A 27602-nucleotide genomic window follows, 5' to 3' on the forward strand; every position below is an offset into this window, starting at 1 on the left:
CCCCTCCCTGTCCCTTCTCCAATCTCCCGGCCCCTTACCCCCGCCCCCCTCTCCCGGAGCCTCAGCGCCGCGTCCAAGAGCGGCCCTGTACAGCATGCAGGGGCCTGGCTCGCAGCCCCGCCCCCTTACGCGCGGCTCCCAGCGCGGGGCGCTCAGGCCCCGCCCGCTTACGCGCGGCTCCCAGCGCGGGGCGCTCAGGCCCCGCCCCCTTACGCGCGGCTCCCAGCGGGAGGGGCTCAGGCCCCGCCCCCTTACGCGCGGCTCCCAGCGCGGGGCGCTCAGGCTCTATCCAGGACCGATCCAGGACGCAGCGCGCTGAGGCGATGGGGGAAGGCGGAGGCGGCGGGGAGCCTGTGGGGCTCGGGGCACATTGCCCCACTTGCCCTCGGCTCCCCCAGGCCTGCGCTCGCCCCGCCCCCATCAGCCCCGCCTCCCGCTCAGCCTGACCTGGAAGCAGATGGACTGAGCCGAGCTCTCCCCGCCGGCTGCTCGGTGTGGGGGTCGCTGAACGCTGCAAGGCCAAGCCCCAGCACTGCCCCAGCTGGGGGAAGCGGCCCGGGTCTCCCGCTGCGCGCTGAGGTGACCAGTGAGCAGCCCACGGCGAGGGGGGTGCGGGGGAGAGTCTGGCACGCAGGGGCGGCTCTAGAAATCAGGCTGCCCCAAGCAGCGCGGTGCGCTGCGCCGCCCTTCCCCGGTCCCGCGGCGGGTCCCCTCTTCCCGCGGCTCCGGTTGAGCTCCCGCCGGCATGCCAGCGGCAGGTCCACGTCCGGGACGAGCGCATGACTGCGGCGGGTGCCGTGGTCCCGAGGCTCCGGCGGGAGCTCAACCGGAGCCAAATGCCGCCCCCCCCCCCGGGGCGGGCCGCCCCCCCCCCCGGAAAGGGCCGCCCCACGCGCCTGCTTGGCGCGCCGGGGTCTAGAGCCGCCCCTGCTGGCACGTTAGCGCAGCCCGAGCGGCTGGGATCGTGGTAGTGAATGAACAGACTGTCACCGGGGCCGTGATGGATCTGCCTGTCTTTGCTCTCCCCCCAAGCACTGATGCCTGTTTCGAGACACCTGGATCCCTTGTGTAACTAGAGAGGGATAGATGTGGGCCTGGTACTCACTGTTCTTTTCTGTAAATCCTCTGTTGGGGAGGGACTTTCTCCAGCGGGGTTTGGTTTCCCTTGTGCCCTTTGCATTGAGCTGCATAGTTAATGTACTGTGCGGTCTAGGGAGAGCCCCTAGCATCTCTGTGGGCCTAAGAGAGCAAGGTCTTTGTACCGCATTCTGCCGGGAGCGTGCTGGGCTTGCTTCTCCCAGGATAGTAGCTGTGCTGCATTTGTAGCTTCTCAGGAGATAGGCCACACAGGGACAGCTTAGCTGTGGTCTGCATGCCCCAGTCAGGGTCACTGTGTCTTCCCCCCTGCTTCCTTTCGCTGTTTCTCTTACCTTTGTTTTCTGTGCTCTGCTCCTTTCTAGGCAGGATGAGCATGTTCTGACATGGCATTGCAGTGCAAGACTCAGACTCTTCAAGTGGTAGACACTGAATACAGTGCAGATGCTGTGGAGTGGTGCCCTGTGGAAGGCTGGCATAGCATCCTGGTTTGTGGCACCTACCAGCTAAAGAAACCTGATAGAAAGGTAAGTGATAGAAATGATAGTATCAGGAGGGCTGATTGAACAGCAGTGACATAGGCCAGTCCTGACCTCTTATGCATTGTGTGAACTGAGTTCAGCTTCCTTGAGTTTTCAGATTGCTGCTACCCCATTCTCAGCAGTAAACTACACAGATGTGAAATCTTGTTAGGACACAACATAAGAGAATAAGAGCGTGACCTAACCCAAACTCCCAGATTCAGACAAGCCTGAATTCAGGGAAATATCTTCCCAGATTGAAACTGCTAAACTCACATCCATTTCTGACTTGTATTATGCATTTGTCTGCACTGGGAGGTGGGGTAGTTCCCTTGAAATGTATCTCATCTGATTGCTCAGGGACTCTGGGTGCATGCCACTATCACCCTGCTAAGGCCTACGTGTGGGGAAAAAGACTCAAAATTGAGTGAGACAGGCGAACTATCAAAGTTGTCAGCTGTAGAGAATGTGGAAGGCATTTCTGTAGCATACATATTTTCTATAGCCTCAGTAAAAAGCACACACACAAAAAATCAAACCCTCAACTGTGGAAGGATAGTTGTGCTCTAAAGCGAGGCTTATGCCCTGTAATGAAGGACAGTGAAGAGACTGATTAAGTATATCTCTGGTTGTAGTTTTGGGATTTTGTGCTGGTCTTTTCTTTGTTGCTACTTTTACTGAAAATAGAAAATCAAAAATAAAAAGAACTCTGGAGTTGTTAGAAGAAGTCCTCTGTGTTTGCTACTTGTTTCCAGTATGTGAATAACTGTAAATACAGTGTTGTGTTGGTCATGGGGTTGATGCTGGAACTGTAGGGAGGGGTCCACCCATGGGAATTCAGTAAAGTATCTAGCCCTTTATATTGTGCTGATCTCTGGTAATTTGGGGATGTTTAATTGTGTGTGTGATGATGTATCCCATAATGCTTTATGGGAATATGACATAACGAGTATGTTTTATGCTACATGTGCCATGTAACATATCTCTGTAAAGGTTATGGTTTACTGACTCTATTCATCTTATTTGTACACATATATCATTTTTGTACTTGAAGTTATGAATATTGACTGTATGCTTGCTTGATTTTTAAGGCCTTGGCTACACTTGCGTGTTATAGCTCATTAAAGCCGCCAAGAGCGCTCTACCTCACTCCCCGTCCACACTGGCAAGGCACTTAGAGTGCTCTGACTCTGCGGCTGGAGCGCTCCTGGTACTCCACCTCCCTGAGAGGAATAACGTTTGTTGCGCTGTCACTGGAGCGCCGCGGCACCAGTGTGGACACCTAATGCTCTCTGATTGGCCTCCGGAAGTGTCCCACAATGCCTGTTCTAGCCACTCTCTGGTCATCACTTTTGAACTCTGATGCCCTGTCCTCAGGTGACCAAGCATCAGACCAGCCCTTTAAATTCCCTGGGAATTTTGAAAATCCCCTTCCTGTTTGCTCAGCCAGGCGTGGAGTGCTCTCAGCGCATCTTTCCAGGTGTCCATGCCTCCGCGTGCCAGGCGATCCCCAGTATGGAGCAATGATGAGGTGCTGGACTTCATCAGTGTTTTGGGGGGGAAAGCTGTGCAGTCCCAGCTGCGCTCCAGCTGTAGGAATTACGATACTTTCAGGCACATATCAAGGGCCATGATTGACAGGGGCCATGACTGGGATGCGGTGCAGTGTCGGGTTAAAGTAAAGGAACTACGGAATGCCTACTGCAAAGCCTGTGAGGCAAACGGCCACTCCGGTGCTGCCCCACAACCTGCAAATTCTACAAAGAGCTGGATGCGATACTTGGGGGCGATCCCACTTCCACTGCAATGACCACCATGGATGCTTCCGAGCCCAGCACAGCAAGGTGGGGGAGGAGGGGGAGGAACGTACGAGCAATGGTGCTGAGGCGGGGGGGAGGCACCCCAGAATCCCTAGATGCAAGCAGCCAGGAGCTCTTCTTGAGCCAGGAGGAATGCAGCCAGTCGTGGTGTCTGGTGCTTGGGGAAGGACAAACAACAGAGGAGGTTCCTGGTAAGAGGCTTTCTTTTCGGGAAGGAAGTTTTTAGGTACGGGCTCTTTGGGCGAGGACGGGGGACCATTGCTGCATGCAGGCAAGCTGTGTATGGGCCAGGGCGGAAGCCGCATTGTAGGAGAAGACCCTCCGTTGCTTCCCTGTTCACCCTCAGCAGCGAGATATCTTCCAGGACGAACTCCTGTGGCGAATGTTGGCACAGTGTTCAGTATAGGTTCCCCCTGCAGCTGTTGGCTCTTTCCAAGGCACAGAAACCCAGAGGACAGTACAGCCATGAAACAATCAGTCCCCATGGACCCTGTGCTTACTCACCATTTCTGGGGCTCCCATGGGTTATGTGCGCTCGCTTTGGGACAGGCAACGTATGGTTTTTATGATTGCCCTCTTTAAATGCGGGGGAATCGTTGCTCTGTCTGGTGTGTACAATGCTGCTTCTGTTAAGTGTTGCATTTTGCCTGTATACATGCAGGCTTGAGATCTCAACCTTCATTCTTATCACTGGCCAGCAGACTGAGAAGACTCAGGAAGAGGCCGCGTAAAAGCAAAGAAGACATGCTGCAAGAAGTCATGCAGCAGTCTGTAAATGAGAATCGAAAGGCACAGACGTGGAGGGAGAGTGAAAGGAGAATCTGCCAGGAAAACGCAACGCACCGGCAGCAAAGCATGGAAAGGCTGATTAGCATAATGGAGCGCTAAGCGGACTCTTATCCCGGTGCTCGTCGCCATGCAGGCAGAACACTACTGCACTTGCCCCCCCCACAGCCCTTGTCCCAAAACTCTTCCCCTTGTGCCCCCATGTCCCCTCCAACCCAATTTCCCCAACATCCGGGTTCTTACCGCCCCCAGCTGCCTCCTACACCCGTAGCTTCAAAACCCACCCATGAAAACTACGACCCTTATTCACTGCACTCAACCCCCCTCAATATGCCTTATAGCCATCCTAAAGTACAGCACTCCAGACAGTATTTGAGAGTATGAAATCAGGATATACTCAAGCCTATGAGTGAACCGGTCCCCACCCCACTCCCTTGCCCTTTTGGTAGTTCTATGTTACTTTGTGGTTTTTTTTTTTTCTCAATAAATGAATTTTCTTTTCAATAAATGGAGTTTTTTACTTTGAAAACATACTTTATTAGTGCATAAAGCAAAATATACCTTAGCCCAGGAAAGCAACAAGCACTGCAAGTCAGTGTACCAAACACAGCCACTACACTCAACTCCCGTGCAGAGCACCAGACATTACTGGTGGCTTTCAGTCTCAAATTGCTCCCTCAAGGCATCCCTAATCCTTGCAGCCCCACGCTGGGCCCCTCTGATAGCCCTGCTCTCTGGCTGTGCAGATTCAGCCTCCAGGTGTTGAACTGCGAGGCCCATGCCTGAGTGAAGCTTTCACCCTTCCCTTCACAAATATGGAGGGTACAGCACGCGGATATAACCACGGGGATGCTGTCTTCGGCCAAGTCCAGCTTCCCATAAAGAGAGCACCAGCGGCCCTTCAAATGGCCAAAAGCACACTCCACAGTCATTCGGCACTGGCTCAGTCTGTAGTTGAACCATTCCTGGCTGCTGTCCAGGCTCCCTGTGTAGGGTTTCATGAGCCACAGAATTAAAGGGTAAGCAGGGTCTCCAAGGGTCACAATGGGCATTTTGACTTCCCCTATGGTGATCCTCTGGTCTAGGAAAAAAGTCCCAGCTTGCAGCTTCTTGAACAGGCCAGTGTTCTGAAAGATGCGTGTGTCATGCACCCTTCTGGGCCAGCCTGCATTAATGTCAATGAAATGACCACGGTGATCCACAAGTGCCTGGAGAACCACGGAGAAATACGCCTTTCGGTTAACCTACTCAGAGGCTAGGTGGGCTGGTGCCAGAATAGGAATATGCGTCCCATCTGTCACCCCACCGCAATTAGGGAAACCCATTTGTTCAAAGCCAGCCACAATGTCATGCATGTTACCCGGAGTCACGGTTCTTCTGAGCAGGATGCGATTAATGGCCCTGCAAACTTGCATCAACACAATTCCAACCATCGACTTTCCCACTCCAAACTGGTTAGCGACCGATTGGTAGCTGTCTGGAGTTGCCAGCTTCCAGATTGCAATAGCCACCTGCTTCTCCACTGGCAGGGCAGGTCTCAATCTCGTGTCTTTGCGCCACAGGGTGGGGATGAGCTCAGCACACAGTCCCATGAAAGTGGATTTTCTCATCCGAAAGTTTTGCAGCCACTGCTCGTCATCCCACGCTTGCAGGACGATGTGATCCCACCACTCTGTGCCTGTTTCCCGAGCCCAAAAGCGGCGTTCCACGGTGGAGAGCATGTCCATGAATGAGACAAACAATTTCATGTCTTATGTGTTACGCGACTCGATATCATCGTTGGACTCCTCACTGTCACTTAGGATCTTAAGCAGTAACTCGACTGCCAAATGAGACATGCTGGCGAGACTCGTCAGCATGTTCCACAGCAGTTCGGGCTCCATTCCCGCAGACCTGCACAGAAACTGTTGAAAGATGACGCCAAATGTGGACGGAAACATGCGTTGAGACAGGATCCAGAATGCCCCGCACTCTATGCCCCCTTCCCATAAGCCACAGCGCCAGAATGGGAAGAGGGGCTCTGTGGGATAGCTGCCCATAATGCACCGCTCCAAATGCTGCTTCAAGTGCCACGAATGTGGCCACACCAGCACGCTTGCAGCTGTCAGTGTGGACAGACTGGAGCGCTTTCCCTAGTGCGCTCTCCGAAGGCTGGTTTAACCCAAAGCGCTCTACATCTGCAAGTGTAGCCATGGCCTAAGTAAGCTTTGTAAGGCATATGATCAACTTCTTTAGAAAGGAATTCGCGAAGTTAAGTGCTCAATCAAGAGGCACTTAAGGAACAATGCATCTTTGAATGCTCCAGTCCACATAAGTCTTCTTCCTGGAGACATACAAGGTACCATGTGGACAATGGCTTCTGCCTGTAAAAACTGAGAGTCATTCATGGACATATGACTTGCCCAGGTGACTCCAGAACTCCATCTTGGAGCTGGACTTTGCATAGGAGAGAGGAGGGGGTCTCCACCCACAAGAGAAAGTCTATTTTAGCCCGTGGGAGACCCCTCCATGTGGTCTTCAGCTGGCTAAAGAGAGAGCCTCCCCACCCCCAAGGATACCTGAAAGAAACTGGAACAAAGGGGTGAGAGTGATTGCTGGACCCAGACTAGCAGGAGACTAGTCTGTAAAAGGAAGCTTACTGGAACTGGTGAGGTGTTGTTTGCATTCAGTTTCTTAGACATAGACTTGTGTGTTTTTGTTTTATTTTATTTTATTTGGTAATGCACTTTGTTCTGTCTGTTACTACTTGGAATCACTTACATCCTACATTCTGTATTTAATAAAATCACTTTTTACTTATTAATTTACCCAGAGTATGTATTAATACCTGGGGGTGGGGTGGGGAACAGCTGTGCATATCTCTCAATCAGTGTTATAGAGGGCAAACAATTGATGAGTAAAACAGATTTATTTGGGTTTAGACCCCACTGGGAGTTGGGCATCTGAGTGTTAAAGATAAGAACACTTCTGTAGCTGCTTTCAATTAAGCCTACAGCTGTTAGGGGACGTGGTTCAGACCCTAGGTCTGGGTTTGCAGCCAGCTAGTGGGTCCTGAAGTCCTAAGCTGACAGGGCAGGAAAGCAGGGGTAGAAGTAGTCTTAGCACATCAGTTGGCAGCCCCAAGGGGGTTTCTATGAGCCAACCCGTCACAGTGTGTCTGATATTTTCATGTAAAGTGTGGTTCTACTCTGATAATCACTGTAAAATTGGCACAGTGAATTTCACATTTGCTGTCTCCTAGTGACTTCAGATACAAGGTGCTTGGTTAATATGTAAAAAGGTGTGTGGTGGTTGTTTGGCTGCTTCTCCCCGCTAGCTGTACAAACTCACTCTGAGAGCTGACAGTGAAGCTGGGCTCTTCCTATCTCTTTCATGACCACCAGTAATAAAGATCCTTTGGGCCAGATTATGCCTTTAGTGACACCTGGCCTTCATTGGCCTTCAGTGGGTTACTCTGGTGTGGCTGATTAAAGTTGGGTAACAATTTTGGTGATTATGTCCAACATGGAATAGATCCCAATTCCTCCTTTCATAGTTATGTTAGCTGTGAAAGATTATTAGAAGTAAAACACAACTAAAAAAACTACAGTTAAAATTAGCAGCTCTGAATCCTTAGAGCTGGCAAAACTGCTGAGTAAGTAGTGACCAATTTTACAGTCACTTTTTTTTCCAAAGTGGAACAGCACTTTGAATTGTTTTCATTGAGTGGCAGGGCATTACCCTCTTCACTTGCATACTCCCGTGTTGAAAACCACTTCCACTGCACCCTCAACATAAACTGTGTTCCTGTCTGATCTTGAGAACTAAGCAGTGGACTTGTGTGGGAGACTTCCAAGAAATGCCTAGGTGATGCATGATGCTCATTCAGTAGGTGGCATGCTTTTTTCTGAGTCAGTCTTGAATCAGTGCTCCAGCATGGTGTTAAGAGGAGCTGAGCTGTGGGAGGGTTACCTTTCTGAAAGGTGCAATACAAAGGTATTGAACGGCAGGTACAATACTGCTCAGGGACTGGTTATTGCTAAAGAGCCCATGGCCCTTTTCATAAGCCCTTGTTTCCTAGCCAAATATCAGCTCACTCTGCCTCCCTATATTCCTTCTCAGTTAACTAAATATGGGACTCTAATACTCCTTTCTGCCCTAAATCGTTATTGAGTTTTGCTGAGGGCTGTTAAACAGTTGCAGAGTCCCATCCCAGAGCTGGGTGAAGTGATACAGTTATCCCTTACCTGCCTCCTAACAGAGCTTGGGGCCTGATTTTTCAAAGTTGCTGAGGATGTGTAGATACCATTGGCTTTTCCAGGAGTGGTGGCTGCTTGGCATCTCTGAAAAATGGCACTCTTAGTGACTTTCCCAAGGTCCTACAGTAAATGATTGGACAAATGACCAGGAGGAGTATAAAAATATTGCTCAGGCATGCAGGAGTGAAATCAGGAAGGCCAAATCACACTTGGAGTTGCCGCTAGCAACGGATGTTAAGAGTAACAAGAAGGGTTTCTTCAGGTATGTTATCAACAAGAAGAAAGTCAAGGAAAGTGTGGGCCCCTTACTGAATGAGGGAGGCAATCTAGTGACAGAGGATGTGGAAAAAGCTAATGTATTCAATGCTTTTTTTGCCTGTGTCTTCACGAACAAGGTCAGCTCCCAGACTACTGCACTGGGCAGCACAGCATGGGGAGGAGGTGACTAGCCCTCTGTGGAGAAAGAAGTGGGTCAGGACTATTTAGGAAAGCTGGATGAGCACAAATCCATGGGGCCGGATGCGCTGCATCCGAGGGTGCTAAGAGAGTTGGTGGATGTGATTGCAGAGCCATTGGCCATTATCTTTGAAAACGCATGGCGATCCGGGGAGGTCCCGAATGACTGGAAAAAGGCTACTGTAGTGCCCATCTTTAAAAAAGGGAAGGAGGAGGATCCGGGGAACTAGAGGCCAGTCAGCCTCACCTCAGTCCCTGGAAAAATCATGGAGCAGGTCCTCAAGGAATCAATTCTGAAGCACTTAGAGGACAGGAAAGTGATCAGGAACAGTGAGCATGGATTCACCCAGGGCAAGTCATGCCTGACTAACCTAATTGCCTTCTATGTTGAGATAACCGGCTCTGAGAATGAGGGGAAAGCAGTGGATGTGTAATTCTTGACTTTAGCAAAGCTTTAGATACAGTCTCCCACAGTATTCTTGCCAGCAAGTTAAAGAAGTATGGGGTGGATAGAAAGCTGGCTAGATCGTCGGGCTCAGCGGGTACTGATCAATGGCTCCATGTCTAGTTGGCAGCCGGTATCAAGTGGAGTGCCCCAAGGGTTGGTCCTGGGGCAGGTTTTGTTCAATATCTTCATTAATGATCTGGAGGATGGCGTGGACTGCACTCGCAGCAAGTTTGCAGATGACACTAAACTGGGAGGAGTGGTTGATACGCTGGAGGGTAGGGCTAGGATACAGAGGGACCTAGACAAATTAGAGGATTGGGCCAAAAAAATCTGATGAGGTTCAACAAGGACAAGTGCAGAGTCTTGCACTTAAGACAGAAGAATCCCATGCACTGCTACAGACTAGGGACTGAATGTCTAGGCAGCAGTTCTGCAGAAAAGGACCTGAGGTTACAGTGGATGAGAAGCTGGATATGAGTCGACAGTGTGCCCTTGTTGCCAAGAAGGCTAATGGCATTTTGGGTTGTATAAGTAGGGGCATTGCCAGCAGATTGAGGGATGTGATCATTCCCCTCTATTTGACATTGGGGAGGCTTCATCTGGAATACTGTGTCCAGTTTTGGGCCCCACACTACAAGAAGGATGTGGAAAAATTGGAAAGAGTCCAGCGGAGGGCTACAAAAATTATTAGGGGGCTGGAGCACATGACTTATGAAGAGAGGCCGAGGGACCTGGGATTGTTTAGTCTGCAGAAGAAAAGAATGAGGGGGGATTTGATAGCTGCTTTCAACTACCTGAAAGGGGGTTCCAAAGAGGATGGATCTAGACTGTTCTCAGTGGTAGCAGATGACAGAACAAGGAGTAATGGTCTCAAGTTGCAGTGGGGGAGGTTTAGGTTGGATATTAGGAAAAACTTTTTCACTAGTAGGGTGGTGAAGCACGGGAATGGGTTACCTAGGGAGATGGTGGAATCTCCTTCCTTAGAGGTTTTTAAGGTCAGGTTTGACAATGCTCTGGCTGGGATGATTTAGTTGGGTTTGGTACTGCTTTGAGCAGGGGGTTGGACTAGTTGACCTCCTGAGGTCTCTTCCAACCCTGATATTCTATGATTCTGTGTTGTTGGTAGAGCTGGGAACTCAACACAGTGAGTGCTGACTCTATCCCCTGCTCTGACTAGTAGAGCTTGGTTCGCTTTCTGACAGGGTCTTTGAGGGAGAAATGTTACAATATATGAAGGAGGTGAGAAAATAGCCCCTAAGCTTACAGACTTCTTTTTCCCTTGTTCGATGCAGCCTGGTGTAAACCCCAGTGAGAGTGATGAGCCCCACACACGTCTGGGTCGCCTCTACATGTATCACTACAGTGAAGAGCAGCCTTTCATCCCACTGACTGAAATTCAAAGGATTGAAACTGCCGCCATCCTAGACATCAAATGGTAATGCGGGCTGGGGGGACATCAGGCTCCTTTGGCACTTGTGGCCAAGGGTTACCTGTGCCTGGACTGCTGCAGTAGGTATTCTTTCTCTCCAACTGCCAATAGCTTCTACTGCAGTAATGAATAAGCAGCTTCTGGTGATCACAGTGCTGTGCAAGGTCTCTGCTTTTAGTTTAATAACATTTGTATTATTATTCTGTTCTAGGATGAAAAATATCAGTAAGGCACTGCTAGCTCTCAGTGTGGGCATCCCACACTTGAGCTGTGCCTGCTGCTTATCCAGCCTGGGGACAGTTCTGTCCGTGCTTGTGGAACCAGGGGAAGCAGCAGGATAGACAGTAGCAGCTGGTGGTGCTAGCTCTTCATTGGCTGTGAAAACTAGTTTTAAAGCTATGACTCTTTTAAAATTAATTACGCTCTCTCTCTCCCCCCGGTGCACACACACGCACACACAAAGGGCAGCTGAAGGGAACAGGAGCAATGCAAGTTAATGTAGTTGCAGTTAGAGAGTATGCTGCCTGGCTGAGACTTGTCAAAGAACTTTAGAAAAAAAACAAAACAATATAGCTCCTCCTTCTGGACTGTTTTCTTTTCCTCTAATGCAAGACATGGACTTGAGTTCAAGACCTCGTTGTCAATTACTCTTCCAGGTGCCACATTCCTGTCGCACAACATCCCATGTTGGGCATTGCAAATGCCAAGGGAACTGTGGAGCTCTGCTACCTGACTGGAAGTGAGGTAGGTAACTGGGATGAAAGTCATTAATGTAAATTCCTCTAGCTTCATTGGTCATGTTCAAAGGCTGTGGCGTTACTGAAAATGGTGTCAGAGGCTCCATGGTGCTTTCAGTGACTCCAGGGCTAATGTGTTCAGTTTACAAGTGAGGGTTTTTTTTTGTGTGTGTGGCATTTTTCCTAAATGCAAATGCCAACAATTTGTCCCTAATATCTGGGAATCAAGCTTGTCTCTGTCTATCTGTAAAGAGTGGACGGTGAGGGGTGTAACGGAGAAGGGGTAGGGAAATTAGGACAGACAGAGAGCCTGGGGTTCTTCAGTTGCTAGGGAGAAGAAACAACTGTTGAAAGAGCAGTTGGCGAGATAGAACTGTCATAGAAGCCCAAGTATCAGGAGGCCCAACAAAATAAAGTTTTGAGGAGGAGGTATGGGGCATTGTTAAAGGCAACATAGAGATTGAGTGTGAAGAAGGGGCTCTGTGAGGAAGAGGTTATTGATGACTAGATGGCAGTTTCAATGGAGTGGAGAGAGCAGAAGCCAGCCTAGGAGTAAGTTAGGACACTGTGGCTAGATGGCTCTCTAGCCACAATGAGGTTTGAAATAGAGGAGCTGCTGGGATGGATAGTTGGGGAGTCAGTGAGTTTAAGTACAGGAAATGGGAGGCACCCTATGTGGATAGCAGTCCTTGTATCTAGCACTTCAGTGGCTTATATGTTAGGATTTTTCTCTTCTATAATGCCAAGGATCCTAAAATTCTCCAGGGTATGAACCTACAGCATCCATGGAATGCAGCCACCTGTGGGGTCCCCCAGTGAGGGGTGAAAGAGCAGTTAGATACTGTCTGTGTGGTTGTTTCTGTCTTCCTGATTTTGATCGATTTCCTTTTCTCTCTAGTAGAACAACAGCTGCATGTTGGAGCCACTCTACAGTGTTGATTTAGGAGCACAATGCATTGCTTTGTCTCTGGACTGGTCCACAGGACGGGAGCAGTGGTGAGGAGGGGAATAAGTATGGCACTCTGTTGTAGGGGTGTGTGTGTGTGTGACACTTCCACCGTCCCTGCTCTCAAGAGGCTTAGAATTGCCTTTGAGGCTCCTTCATGCGGAAATGTTTGCTGTGGGGTCTCTGCATATGATCCATTAACAAGGAAATGGCTTGGCAGCTTTAGTGCTTGTGTAAAATCTAAACTCAACTTAGTCTGAGCCCCAGTAGTCTCCTATAGTGAGGAAGCTGAGAAACTCAGTCTAGAAGTGGCTGCTCTCCTATCTTCTCCCAGAGTTGATTCCAGGAATGTCATCACCATGTAAAATTAGTTAGATGTCACCCTCAGGCTGAAGGGAACTGTTTGTTTTCAAAGTTAGGGGGAGAGAGAAGTGTGGATTGAACACAGGGCTGGGAACCAGGGGGAGTTCTATAGTTGACATTGTTTAACTTAATTTGGAATCGTTTTTTTAATTGCTTGTGTCCATTATACTGTGTCTGGGCACGCTGTTTAATGAATTGACAAAACTTCTGGCCTTGGGCAAGTCCCTTTGTGTATATCTTTTCTTCTCCATCTTTAAAAAGGGATAACCACTATCTGTGTTGATTCAGAGGGGCATCCCTGTAAAGTTTGTCGCTGCTGCTTAATAACTTGGGAAGCAAAAGGCCTTCTACCTCCCATGGGGCTGAACATGCAGCATCTGCAGTATTCCCAGCCCCTGCAGACCCAGTGAGTGGGAGAGCAGTGTGGGAAATTGCCACGCAGGAGAGATGAGACATCTTAATGGGTGTTTCAATAGCGTTTTGGAGCTTACAGAATACTAAAGACCTTATTTCAATTAATTGTCCCAAATCAGTATGAGATGATCATTTCCTGTTTGAGAGCAGGGAGCTGGGATTGTGAATATTGCCGTGCTTTCTTTGCAGTGTAGACTGAAGATGAAATCCAGCTCTTAAGAACAGGGGACTGGTACACTCTGCAGATGCACAGCATTGGTGTCTGCTTGGAAGCCTTGCTCCCCTAGTGTTGCTCCATGTCTATGTTAATAGACAGATACTCATCATTTGTGTGTTAACTAGTCTTTTCAGGCTGTAACATGGCTGCAGGTGTGAAGCAGAAAGTCACTGGATTACATGCTGGGACATGAGTTGTCTTAAACGCTAACATGTTGTCTGTCTTTCCTGCTGTAGTGGGCACCCACTGAGAGTAATCAGCAGTGATTCAAAGGGGAAGCTGAACCTACTGTCAATAGATGAGTCTGCGCCTTCCGTACACATCCTCAGCCAGTGGAAGGCTCACAACTTTGAGGCCTGGATTGCTGCTTTTAATTACTGGGACACAGACATTGTATATTCAGGTGTGAACACTAAAAGCCTTTTCTTGGGGGAGGGGCAGGAAAATATACGTGGCTATCAAAATACCCATTTCCATGGTGGCTGCTTCTCTTTTCCCTCCTACCCTTTGCATGTGCATCATGATGACACTTCTTGCTGCTGCACCAGGCAGCTGACATCTTCTCAGTGTTTGTGCCATTGCTTGGAAAAATAATCCTTGAAGGAGTGACTGTAGGAAGTTGTGGATATTGAAATGCCCACCCTACTGTTCATTAGCCAAGAGGGAGTAGTACATTGTAGTCAGAACAGGAGACTGAAGTGAGGGCTCTGGGATTCTAGTTCCAGCTCAGCTGTTGACTTAGAGTTTGATCTTGGCACATCACTTCACTTCTCTGAGTGTTGATATCCCCATTGTGAAGTGGAGATACCTCCATAGATGGTTTGTGAAATTCAACTTACGTTTATGAAGTGCTCTGAGATGCTTGGAAGAAAGGTGCCAAATAAATGTTGACTACTATTTACTTCCATTTAGGTAGAATCTACCTTTCCCTTCCCTGATCCTACCTCACACTTTTGGATGAACTGAAATCTTTGTGGTACACGGAACAGCTCTGCCCTTCATTCCATTGAAAAACGCAAGTTTTTCAAAACTGCTGTTGCACTATGATCTTCTGAGTGCAACAGCAGTAAGGGCATTGTCTCCAATTCTAGTCATGCTCCAGAGCTGTCAAATCTCAGCTTCTTCTATGGTGCACTGATTTCCCAACTAGTGTTAATACAGAGACAATCTCTCCTTGTACAGGTGGAGATGACTGCATGCTGAGGGGCTGGGACACCAGGTGCTGCCCAGAAATGCCTATCTTCACCAGCGAGAGGTAACTAAGCCACTCAGACAGATGGCCATAGAATTATGATGCATGACTGACTATGACTAAAAAGCGACAAAGAGTCCTGTGGCACCTTATAGGCTAAGAGAAAAATTGGAGCATAATACTTCTGTTAGTCTATAAGGTGCCACAGGACTCTTTGTCGCTTTTTACAGATCCAGACTAACACGGCTACCCCTCTGATACTTGACTATGACTAAGTATGTTCTCTCCCGTAATTCCAGTTAAATTTAAATTTCAGCTTTTAACCATTCAGGGTATGTCATGATCTTGTCCATCTGTGCCCTTTGTTCTCTTAGAGATGTCTCTTAGAGGAGAGTCTATTGATAGAGATTCTCTAGGGTTTAGTCAGGAGGAGAGGATGGAAGAGGATAAAGTATGGGCCAGATCAGATGAGAAACATTCACATAAAAAAGAATCGGACACATCAGAAAAGGGCAGACAAATAAACAGTGACAACTTTTTAAAGTGCTTGTACACAAATGCTAGAAGTCTAAATAATAAGATGGGTAAACTAGAGTGCCTCATGTTAAAGGAGGATATTGATATAATTGGCATCACAGAAACCTGGTGGAGTGAGGACAATCAATGGGACACAATCATTCTGGGGTACAAAATATATTGGAAGGACAGAACTGGTCGTGCGGGGGGAGAGGAGGGGAGTGGCACTATATGTGAAAGAAAATGTAGAATCAAATGAAGTAAAAATCTTAAACGAATCCACATGTTCCATAGAATCTCTATGGATAGTAATTCCATGCTCTAATAAGAATATAACAGTAGGGATCTATTATCAACCAGCTGACCAGGACATTGATCGTGACTATGAAATGCTAAGGGAGATTAGAGAGGCTATCAAAGTAAATAATTCAATAATAGTGGGGGAATGCAATTATCCCCATATTGACTGGGTACATGTCACCTCAAGATGAAATGCAGAGACAAAATTTCTCGATACTTTAAATGACTGATGCTTGGAGCAGCTGGTACAGGAACCCACAAGAGGAGAGGCAATTCTCGTTTTAATCCTGAGTGGAGTGCAGGATCTGGTCCAAGAGGTAACTATAACAGGACTGCTTGGAAATAGTGACCATAATATAATAACATTTAACATCCATGTGGTGGGAGGAACACCTCAACAGCCCAACATTGTGGCATTTAATTTCAGAAAGGGGAACTATGCAAAAATAAGGAGGTTAGTTAAGCAGAAATTAAAAGGTACAGTGACTAGAGTGAAATCTCTGCAAGCTGCATGGACGCTTTTCAAAGACACCATAATAGAAACCCAACTTACATGTATACCCCAAATTAAAAACTCAGTAAAAGAACTAAAAAAGAGCCACCATGGCTTAATAACCATGTAAAAGAAGCAGTGAGAGATAAAAGGGCATCTTTTAAAAAGTAGAAGTCAAATCCTAGTGAGGTAAATAAAAAGGAGCATAAACACTGTCAAATTAAGTGTAAAAATGTAATAAGAAAAGCCAAAAAGGAATTTGAAGAACAGGTAGCCAAAAACTCAAAAGGTAATAACAAAATGTTTTTTTAAGTACATCAGAAGCAGGAAGCCTGCTAAACAACCAGTGGGGCCCCTGGACGATTGAGATACAGAAGGAGCACTTAAAGACGATAAGGTCATTGCGGAGAAACTAAATGAATTCTTTGCTTCAGTCTTCATGGCTGAGGATGTTAGGGAGATTCCCAAACCTGAACCGTCCTTTGTAGGTGACAAATCTGAGGAATTGTCACAGATTGAAGTGCCATTAGAGGAGGTTTTGGAATTAATTGATAAACTTAACAGTAACAAGTCACCAGGACCAGATGGCATTCACCCAAGAGTTCTGAAAGAACTCAGATGTGAAATTGCAGAACTATTAACTATGGTTTGTAATCTGTCCTTTAAATCAGCTTCTGTACCCAGTGACTGGAAGATAGCTAATGTAATGCCAATATTTAAAAAGGGCTCTAGAGGTTAGCCTGGCAATTACATAACTCAGTACTGGGCAAATTAGTTGAAACAATAGTAAAGAATAAATTGTCAGACACATAGAAGAACATAAATTTTTGGGCAAAAGTCAACATGGTTTCTGTAAAGGGAAATCCTGTCGTACTAATCTATTAGAGCTCTTTGAAGGGGTCAACAAACATGTGGACGAGGGGCATCCAGTGGACATAACATACTTAGATTTTCAGAAAGCCTTTGACAAGTCCCTCACCAAAGGCTCTTACATAAATTAAGTTGTCATTGGATAAGAGGGAAGATCCTTTCATGGATTGAGAACTGGTTAAAAGACAGGGAACAAAGGGTAGGAATAAATGGTAAATTTTCAGAATGGAGAGGGGTAACTAGTGGTGTTCCCCAAGGGTCAGTCCTAGGACCAATCCTATTCAACTTATTCATAAATGATCTGGAGAAAGGGGTCAACAGTGAGGTGGCAAAGTTTGCAGACGATACTAAACTGCTCAAGACAGTTAAGACCAAAGCAGACTGTGAAGAACTTCAAAAAGATCTCACAAAACTAAGTGATTGGGCAACAAAATGGCAAATGAAATTTAATGTGGATAAATGTAAAGTAATGCACATAGGAAAAAATAACCTCCCATCATATTATATGTATAGTTGGGGCTAATTTAGCTACAGCTAATCAGGAAAGAGATCTTGGCGTCATCGTGTAGAGCAGTGGTTCTCAAACTAGGGCTGCTGCTTGTTCAGGGGAAGCCCCTGGCGGGCGGGCCGATTTGTTTACCTGGCATGTCCACAGGTTCAGCTGATCACGGCTTCCATTGGCTGTGGTTCGCCACTCCAGGCCAATGGGGGCTGCAGGAAGGGCAGCCAGCACCTCCCTCAGCCCGCGCTGCTTCCTGTAGCCCCCATTGGCCTGGAGCGGCGAACTGCGGCCAGTGGGAGCCGCAGTCGGTCGAACCTGCGGACACGGCAGGTAAACAAACCGGCTTGGCCCACCAGGGGCTTTCCCTGAACAATCGGCGGCCCTAGTTTGAGAACCACTGGTGTAGAGTTCTCTGAAGACGTCCATGTAGTGGGCAGCGGCAGTCAAAAAAGCAAACTGGATGTTAGGAATCATTAAAAAAGCGATAGAGAATAAGACAGAGAATATCTTATTGCCCTTATATAAATCCATGGTACACCCACATCTTGAATACTGTGTACGGATGTAGTCTCCTCATCTCAAAAAAGATATACTGGCATTAGAAAAGGTTCTGAGAAGGGCAATTAAAATGATGAGGGGTTTGGAACAGGTCCCATATGAGGAGAGCTTAAAGAGGCTAGGACTTTTCAGCTTGGAAAAGAGGAGACTAAGGGGGGATATGATAGAGGTATATAAAATCATGAGTGGTGTGGAGAAAGTGAATAAGGAAAAGTTATTTACTTGTTCCCATACTATAAGAAGTAGGGGCCACCAAATGAAATTAATGTGCAGCAGGTTTAAAACAAATAAAAGGAAGTTGTTCTTCAGACAATGCACAGTCAACCTGTGGAACTCCTTGCCTAAGGAGGTTGTGAAGGCTAGGACTATAACAGGGTTTAAAAGAGAACTGGATAAATACATGGTGGTTAAGTCCATTAATGGCTATTAGCCAGGATGGGTAAGGAATGGTGTCCTTAGCCTCTGTTTGTCAGAGGGTGGAGATAGATCACTTGATCATTGCCTGTTAGGTTCACTCCCTCTGGGGTACCTGGCATTGGCCACTGTTGGTAGATAGGATGCTGGGCTGGATGGACCCTTGGTCATAGAATATCAGGGTTGGAAGGGACCTTAGGAGGTCATCTAGTCCAACCCCCTGCTCAAAGCAGGACCAATCCCCAACTAAATCCCTAAATGGTCCCCTCAGGGATTGAACTCGTAACCCTGGGTTTAGCAGGCCAATGCTCAAACCACTGAGCTATCCCACCCCTCCTCCTCTAAATAAAAGACCAAAGGAGGGAAAGCAGCACTGTTTCTGCCTGGTCTGACCCAGTATGGCCATTCTTATGTTTTTTGTTCTGCTGCCTTTGGTTGGTTAGCTGCCACTTTGGGCGCTAGTTCATTTGGATTCAAGTTGTGGTATTGGTGCCCAGCCAGGGATTTGGGGGAGGTGGCGGGGAAGGGATCTTGCCTCTTTTCCAAGACTTTGGGTGGCAGTGGAGCAACTTCCTAACCTCTATGGGATCCTTGTGACTGGAGTAGTCTCCAGCCTCTGTGCAGGGAGGATTGGCTGGTGGATGTCCTGGCTCCATCCATGTCCCAGACGAAATCACTGCTACATGATAGCATGTATGGATTCCTGTGGAGCTGGAGCCCATGGAAACATGGGAGTGCACGGCTTCCAAGATCCCTCTCATCTCTCTGCCAGCTCTGTTCCCCACTCTCCACTTTTAGGCAGAGTTTTCTATACCCGTGGTGCTGGGGCCAAGAGTTCCCCCAGTCATAACTTGTAGATAATGCTTAATCTTCTGGATGTTAAATCAAGCCAGTTGTTGCCTCCAACTCTGGAAGAATTTGAGTGCATCTCACTTGATGTGTAAAAACTAATGTGCCAAAGGGCTCTGTAATGGATGGGACACTAGGGTTGAGAAGGGGACATAGGTTTGCAGTATGAAATGACAGCAAAGGGGTCCACCATGCAACTTTGGGCTGCGTATGCAGAGGCCTCACAGTACAGGGAGGGGATAGTCCCTCTCAACACAGATGATGATCAGATGATGGTCAACACTTGGGCCTCTCGGTACCAGAAAGATATTGATACATTGGCGAGAACTTGGAGAGGAACAATAAAAATTGATCAGGGAGCTGAAGGGACTGACTTGTGCAGGAAAAATAAGAGCTATAGGAAACATGTTCAGCTTGCCTAAGAAATGTGGGGTATATAAAGCTACCAAGATTCGAAAGGTGTAAATGCTAAGTATGGAGTAGAATTAGTATGGTACAAGGAACTGGGATAAAAAGATGTGCCCATCCATAATGGAAAGGAAATTGAGGCAAAATTTAAGCTAGATAGAAGAAAGAACTTCCTGACACAGCTCTGTTGGGCTCTAGAATGCTTTTCTCCAAGGGAAGTGGTGAAAAATCCGTCACTGGACTAAATGCTAGAACGGGTAGGCAACCTATGGCATGTGTGCCGAAGGTGGCATGTGAGCTGTTTTAAAGTGGCACTCACACTACCCAGGTCCTGGCCACCGGTGCGGGGAGCTCTGCATTTTAATTTAATTTTAAATGAAGCTTCTTAAACATTTTGAAACCTTATTTACTTCACATACAACAACAGTTTAGTTATATATTATAGACTTATAGAAAGAGTTCTTCTAAAAAGGTTAAAATGTATGACTGACATGCAAAACCTTAAATTAGAGTGAATAAATGAAGACTCGGCACACCACTTCTGAAAGGTTGCCGACCCCGTGCTAGAAAATATCCTGCACTAGCCTCTGGGAAATGGAGAGACCTATTGAATTCACCAGTTCATCTCAGTCTGGGATTCTTTTGCCTCCTGTCCTCTCTGCACCCCCCCACTAAAAGGGTAGAGGTGGGTTCTTCTTAAAAGAAGTGGATTGATGGAGACCAACAAAACTCCCAAGAGTAACATTATCTGCTTTTTAAAATGACTAAAGACAGGGCAGCTTTTCACTAAACTTTTATTTTCTCTCTCCTCCCATCCTTTTACATGAATTTCTTTTGTAGTTGTGTTTTACTAGACATACCCTACAATTAAAACCGTGTGTACCACTTTTCAACTAAGCTCTGTTTATAATCCTGATAAGACACTGTGGTTTATTGTTAGTTACTACTTGGGGAACTATATCAACCTCTCTGGCATGCAGCTATTTTGCAGAAACCCATGCCACATCATGCCATAAATTTGTTCCTCTGTGAGTCTTGGAATTGCTGCCAATGAGTACTCTCCTGCTAGAAAGCTGCGTGGCAGGAGTATTGCTCTTAAGAAAACTCAACACATACATGGGCACTAGCAGAGTTTATATTTTCTAAGGCCAGAAGGAATCAATGTGATCATGTAGTGTGACCTTCTGTGTAACAGAGGCCATATAAATTGACCTGAATTAATTCTTGTTTGAACTAGAGCATATCTTCCAGAAAAACATCAATCCGGATTTAAAGATTGCCACAAGTCTTTTTCACGGTCACTGCTTCTCAGGATAGAATCCCTCTGCCTGTCAATATGGCCTAGATATAGGACATTACATTTAGCTATATTAAAATGCATATTGTTTGCTTGCACTCAGCTTACCAAGTGATCCAGATCGCTCTGTGTTAGTGACCATTTTGTTCAGTATTTATCACTCCCCGAACTTTGAGTCATCCGCAAACTGATTTCAGTTTCTTTCCGATCATTGATTAAAATATGTTAAATAGTATAGGGCCAAGAACTGATCCCTACAGGACCCCACTAGAGACACAGCTGGATAATCAGCTGAACATGAGCTCCGAGCGCAACGCTGTGGGCAAAAGGGCTTATGCGATTGTTGGATATATAAACAGGCAAATCTTAAGTAGGAAAGTTACATTACCTCTATATTTAGCACTGGTGCAACTGCTATTGGAATAGTGTGTCCGGTTCTGGTGCCCACAATTCAAGAAGGATGTTAATAAATTGGAGAGGATGCTCAGTGATGATTCCCTGTTTACATTTATATTTTGAGACCTGTCAGTTAGGCAGCTTTTAATTAATTTTAATATGTGCCATGTTAATTTTGCATTGTTCTAGTTTTTAATCAAAATATCATGTGCTACCAAGTCAAACACCTTACAGAAGTCTATCTCATAGAATCATAGAATCTCAGGGTTGGAAGGGACCTCAGGAGGTCATCTAGTCCAACCCCCTGCTCAAAGCAGGACCAAACCCAACTAAATCATCCCAGCCAGGGCTTTGTCAAGCCTGACCTTAAAAACCTCTAAGGAAGGAGATTCCACTACCTCCCTAGGTAACCCATTCCAGTGCTTCACCACCCTACTAGTGAAAAAGTTTTTCCTAATGTCCAACCTAAACCTCCCCCTCTGCAACTTGAGACCATTACTCCTTGTTCTGTCATCTTCTACCACTGAGAACAGTCTAGATCCATCCTCTTTGGAACCCCCTTTCAGGTAGTTGAAAGCAGCTATCAAATCCCCCCTCATTCTTCTCTTCTGCAGACTAAACAATCCCAGTTCCCTCAGCCTCTCCTCATAAGTCATGTACTCCAGCCCCCTAATCATTTTTGTTGCCCTCCGCTGGACTCTCTCCAATTTATCCACATCCTTCTTGTAGTGTGGGGCCCAAAACTGGACACAGTACTCCAGATGAGGCCTCACCAGTGCTGAGTAGAGGGGAATGATCACATCCCTCGATCTGCTGGAAATGCTCCTACTTATACAACCCAAAATGCCATTAGCCTTCTTGGCAACAAGGGCACACTGTTGACTCATATTCAGCTTTTCGTCCACCGTAACCCCTAGGTCCTTTTCTGCAGAACTGCTGCCCAGCCATTCGGTCCCTAGTCTGTAGCAGTGCATGGGATTCTTCCGTCCTAAGTGCAGGACTCTGCACTTGTCCTTGTTGAACCTCATCATATTTCTTTTGGCCCAATCCTCTAATTTGTCTAGGTCCCTCTGTATGCTATCCCTACCCTCCAGCGTATCAACCACTCCTCCCAGTTTAGTGTCATCTGCAAACTTGCTAAGGGTGCAGTCCACACCATCCTCCAGATCGTTAATGAAGATATTGAATAAAACCGGCCCCAGCATCGACCCTTGGGGCACTTCATTTGATACCGGCTGCCAACTAGACATGGAACCATTGATCACTACCCGTTGAGCCCGACCATCTAGCCAGTTTTCTATCCACCTTACCGTCCATTCATCCAGCCCATACTTCTTTAACTTGCTGGCAAGAATACTGTGGGAGACTGTATCAAAAGCTTTGCTAAAGTCCAGAAATAGCACATCCACTGCTTTCCCCTCATCCACAGAGCCGGTTATCTCATCATAGACGGCAATTAGGTTAGTCAGGGATGACTTGCCCTTGGTGAATCCATGCTGACTGTTCCTGATCACTTTCCCCTCCTTTAAGTGGTTCAGGATTGATTCCTTGAGGACCTGTTCCATGATTTTTCCAGGGACTGAGGTGAGACTGATTGGCCTGTAGTTCCCTGGATCTTCCTTCTTCCCTTTTTTAAAGATGGGCACTACATTAGCCTTTTTCCAGTCATCCGGGACCTCCCCCGATCGCTATCAATGCTGCTATTTTTATCAACCTAACTTGTAATCTCATTAAACAAAAAATGAAGTTAGTTTGACAAGGTCTATTTTCCATACCCCATGTTGCTGGGTATGAATTATATTACAGGACTCAATAAATTAAAAGAGGGTATCAACTGTTCCATTATTTTATCTGGAATTGGCAAAAGGACTACTCTCTTCCTGTGTACTGCACTACAATCACTATCCTGGGGTTTAAGGCTGTCCTTAACTCCTTATTGTAAGAAGCTTTGTTGCAATGAAGGTTGCCATAGAACTCTCCAATTTTGAGAACAAAAGAAACTATCTTCTTACTTTGTGCACTCTTTCTTGGTCTCCATTCTCCCGATGCATGTTGTTCCTTTGCAGACATTCAATGGGCGTGTGCAGCATTCAGTGCAGTCCACACCGGGAGTATCTTCTGGCTACAGGAAGGTGAGTTATCTCTAGATGCTCTTACCTGACATCCCCCACCTGCCTCATTATTTGCAGTCCATGGCTGCTTCCCCAAAAGCTCTTGTGGGAAGAGGCTGACATCAGTGGAGTGTGGTGGAAAGTGCATTGCATCCTCTTTATTACTTCTGTGCACTATGCACTAAAATTCCTTTGCTGGTCTGTGCATGTTTATTTGTGGTTTGTGTTTCCAGCTATGACGAACATATTCTCCTGTGGGACACCAGGAATATGAAGCAGCCATTGGCAGACACCCACGTTGAGGGTGGAGTTTGGAGATTGAAGTGGCACCCAACACGTGAGCACTTGCTGTTGGCTGCTTGCATGCATAATGGATTCAAAATCCTTGACTGCCAAGGAAGTATGGGTGAGTGTTCAATAGAGCAGGAAAGGATGTTCTTTCCTCTCCTCCACACACTGCTGTTTATCTTCCCTGACTACAGATGGAAGGGAAGGCCAATGGATGCCACTGCACTGAATAAATGGTAGAAATATACTGTCAAGAAGCCTAGGTGTTCAATTCACTTGTAAGAACTCCTTGCTTGACATGTGTACTCCTCTATACTTCCCCTGATGGACCAACAATTTTATTGTACCATTTTGGAGTGGTCTCGCCAATCATAGTGCAGGGACACTGTAACTACTGATTTGTACTACTGTAACTAGTTTTCAGTCATATTATGCAAACCCTTGCATTCTGGCATGAGGGTGGTAGCCATTCATGTGGCCACTTTAGTTTATTGCTTCATCCAAATGATAGGACGACGAGACACTTCTGAATGTGTGATTGCCTGTTAGATGCTTTGTATTAACTTGGTAATAACTGTATCCTGAGCTAACAGGTCTGCTATTGAGAAGGCTGGTTGTTGCCTCAAACAACCTCCAAACCAGTCCGAGCACAGTTACTGCCCAGTGTTTAGGTGTTAGTTATAGCCTGCACTTGTGTTCAGGCCATGTTACACAGGACTGCAGTCAGATTCTTGGTTCTGCCAGTGTCTGGCTGTACGACCTTGGGCAAGTCACCTAACCTCTCTGTGAAAAGGGGATAATACTTCATGTTGGAAGGGGTGAACTGGTTCATATCTGTGCAGCACTTTGAAGTTGAAAAGTGCTATGATTGGTTAGTGCTAAACTCTTATTACCTGATCACTTAAAATGTGCTCTCCACCTCATAGAATGGAAGGCCAGATGTTCAGTGGAGACAACAACCTGCCATAAAAGAACATAGTGTATAGGTCTTGGCAATTGTAGGATTTTCAGTTTCTGTGTGAGACTGCTTTCATTGTGCCTCTCCTCTGAGCCCTATAAGAGCTGCATGGGCATGCTGATCCTCTTTTCCCCTCCAATGAGCTGAGTGAAGATGAGGCTATAAAGAGGCTGTAGAAAGTTGATGGGGAGAACTTCCTTTTTACCATTGCCTCATATCTTCTTGAAGGTGTCTGAATCTTTTTGTCATGTGAAGGAGAACGGTAACCAGTAACACTTGGGGTGGAATAGGGGAATTCTTCTTGACTAAATTGTCAGCACTGGAATAGCTAGCAGACAAGCTACCTGAAACTGGACTTTAAAGCTTGATTTCCACTTATTCTTCTTTTTAGCAGAAAACTCTGAGGAATGCACTGTTGTGTCGTCCTACATCTTGCATAACTCCTTGGCTTATGGAGCTGATTGGTCAAGACTCTCCCCAAGGGATTCCTTGGCTGCAAAACAGGACCCACTTTCTGCACCTGAGTTGTCTGAGGGACCAGTGGCAAGTTCGGATCAAGGAGGCAAGAAACTGGATCTGCAAATCCAGAACCTGAAGATAGTTTATGAATCTCCTACAGCTACCTTTGATGTATTGTTAGACGAGGAGGGTGAAGGCATCATCTCCCAGGTCAGACCAGAGAGTGGCTCTGATCCTCATTCTCAGTGTCTTGATGGAAGGGGATTGGACATCAAGCGTGATCAAACTGAATTAGCAAAGGCTCGGAGAGAGAGCAGCATCCTAGCGACTTGTTCATTTTATGATAACATCCTACATGTTTGGAAATGGGAAACCAGTCAAATCAATCCTTCAGAGTAAAATATTAAATATTATTCCTAGTCTGAAAACACAATTTCACTTGAATAGCCTTGAAAAGTCCTCTCAAATGTCCCAGAGGGAAAGTATAGGAGACTTTTTGTATTGAGAACGGTATCTGCAGCCTATGCCCAGTATAACTTCCACTGGGGTTTTTCCAGTTTTATTGCCTGGGAGCTCATAGCTCCTGAATTTCTGAAGACCTATACCGTTAAATTAAGGCAACTACATTCTTAGTGTTTTGTGTCTAACTCTGACTAAACCAAAATGAATAGTCTCCTGCCTTTGGTGAGGGACATAGTAAAACATGGGTGCTTCTATTTGGCTGTCCTTTACTGTTGTGATTCAGAGTGACAGTGGTGCATTTCAGGGGATGCTTCTTTAGGCATGAAATATACCTCCCTTGACAACTAGTCTGCGTTTGTAAGTCTTGCCTCCAATTCCAGAGTTGTGGGTGAGTGCCACCTTTCTTTGTCCCTCTCTCCCAACAAAATCTGCCCCATCCCACATCAACCAAACCTTGCTGCAGCACTAAATTATATATGCCCACTGTTACATAATAACCACAAAATTTGGATTTGAACGTTCAAGGGAGTTTATATGGGTGTTGGAATACAAGCATAGGTCACTGGCTTGTTTTGTAAACTGCCATATGCTGTGAGGACATGCTGCACAGGGAACATGTTTATAGTGACTTTGGATAAAGAGAAATTCCTTTTAGAATGAAATCCCAGATTGTCTCAGTGTACATGACAGAACAGATTGCAAGTGAAGTTGTGTACTGAAAAGTGTCTTAATCATGAGGATTCTGCTGTGGCTGCATATGTGTAATTTTACACCTAATTTACTGCATGAGTACAAGTTGATTTTCAGGTTATCACTTGTCAACAAGCACCACTTGGTTTTGCATGATCACACAGTGAATCTCATTGTATATTAGTGCTTGCAGCAAAGAAACCTTTTAAAAAAGCAAACTCTGCAACAAACCCATATCCGGAGAGTGAGACCTATAATATGAGACTAGGGTCAAATCAGGTTTAAAAAAAAAAGATGTGCAGGTTTTTCAGCTTAAATCTCAAAACCCTCACACCCTGTTGGTAGCACTTCCTCATGTTCTTTAAAAATATAAAATTATTAATAATGCAATCCTAAATAGGATGTCTCCAGAATTCCTTGAGGTTGCCCTGTTGGATTCTTACTATGAAATACCAGTAAGGCACTACATTAATGGGGCACTACCCTGGTGTTCCTGATTACCATCAACCAAAAACCAGCTTAAAATAACTTCTAGCTTGTATGGTTTTTCTTTGAGAATCTTAATGAATCATTAGCCTAGAAGGGAAGAAACACCAGCAGCAACTATAGTTTTTGTAATAGTAAATACATACAGCTATTAAAACAATGTACAGAAATAACTAAGCTTCTTAATGCGCAAAACCTTGTTTGAGGGTACCATGTGTATTTTGGAACACCTCTTATTTTGAGTGCTGTTTTATGGAGATGCATATCAGCATTGTGAACAAAAGTTTTTGTTAAAATTAAAAAAAACTATTTTTGGATGTTTCTAAAATAAAAAGTTTAAGTGAGTTATATCTCTCTTCTTATTTATCAGTTGAAAAGTTCGAAGGAAACTCAAATATATTGGTCCTGTTCTGTGGTATCTGCTGCTGGATTGCACAGACAGTTTAGATTATTGATAAACAGATACCCACCAAGCAACATACACTCTGTTGCTTTTATTTTGCATGTGGGATGATGCTGCTGAGAACCAAGACTGAAGAACAAGAAACCGTCTGGGATTAGTCTACCAAGTGTGAAATGATGCTGTCTGAGAGGTAGTGAGAAGAAATAGAGGAATAGAATTGGAGGGATGACAGATTTTTGGATGCAAATGTGCTATAGAAGGGAGAAGTATTTATTATGCAGACTAGCTGCGATTCTTGACCAGAAGATGATGACTTTTAGATGAGATTAGCACAGTATGTTCACTTTTAAAGCTATGGAGTCAAACTATATTTTTATGTGAAATCCAACTATACCAGTGTGGGTTTGTTCCATGCAATTGTGTTGGCAAGTCTACAGTTAGGTGGCCCAAGTGCCAAGTTTCTGACTGTTACCCTCATTT

At 46.1% G+C, this 27602-nt stretch overlaps 1 protein-coding gene across 3 annotated transcripts; it reads left to right on the forward strand.

Annotated features, from left to right (window-relative positions):
• The first annotated feature begins 282 nt into the window (after nt 1-282).
• On the forward strand, nt 283-27063 carry DPH7 (diphthamide biosynthesis 7). Of its 3 annotated transcripts, none has more exons than XM_039506877.1 (10): nt 283-579; nt 1461-1622; nt 10657-10799; nt 11450-11537; nt 12432-12526; nt 13707-13873; nt 14653-14725; nt 23332-23397; nt 23610-23782; nt 25017-27063. In XM_039506877.1, the coding sequence occupies exons 2-10, from the start codon at nt 1482-1484 to the stop codon at nt 25478-25480; spliced, it is 1410 nt and encodes a 469-aa protein (XP_039362811.1). In that variant the 5' UTR covers nt 283-579; nt 1461-1481; the 3' UTR covers nt 25481-27063. The 3 variants fall into 3 exon arrangements, with proteins under 3 accessions (XP_039362811.1, XP_039362809.1, XP_039362810.1); XM_039506875.1 differs by having other exon boundaries at nt 284-579; nt 25014-25480; XM_039506876.1 differs by lacking the exon at nt 283-579 and having other exon boundaries at nt 1482-1622; nt 25014-27063.
• Nucleotides 27064-27602: the final 539 nt, after the last annotated feature.

Source organism: Mauremys reevesii, linkage group 19 (assembly GCF_016161935.1).
Source record: "Mauremys reevesii isolate NIE-2019 linkage group 19, ASM1616193v1, whole genome shotgun sequence".
NCBI classification, from domain to species: domain Eukaryota; kingdom Metazoa; phylum Chordata; order Testudines; family Geoemydidae; genus Mauremys; species Mauremys reevesii.

What these genes read in the sequence shown, in the direction of transcription:
- DPH7 (XM_039506875.1), top strand. Translation starts at nt 1,482, where the DNA reads ATGGCATTGCAGTGCAAGACTCAGACTCTTCAAGTGGTAGACACTGAA. An exon ending in GCCATCCTAGACATCAAATG is followed by an intron (nt 10,800 to 11,449) that starts GTAATGCGGGCT and finishes TTACTCTTCCAG; the next exon opens with GTGCCACATTCCTGTCGCAC. An exon ending in CACAGACATTGTATATTCAG is followed by an intron (nt 13,874 to 14,652) that starts GTGTGAACACTA and finishes CTCCTTGTACAG; the next exon opens with GTGGAGATGACTGCATGCTG.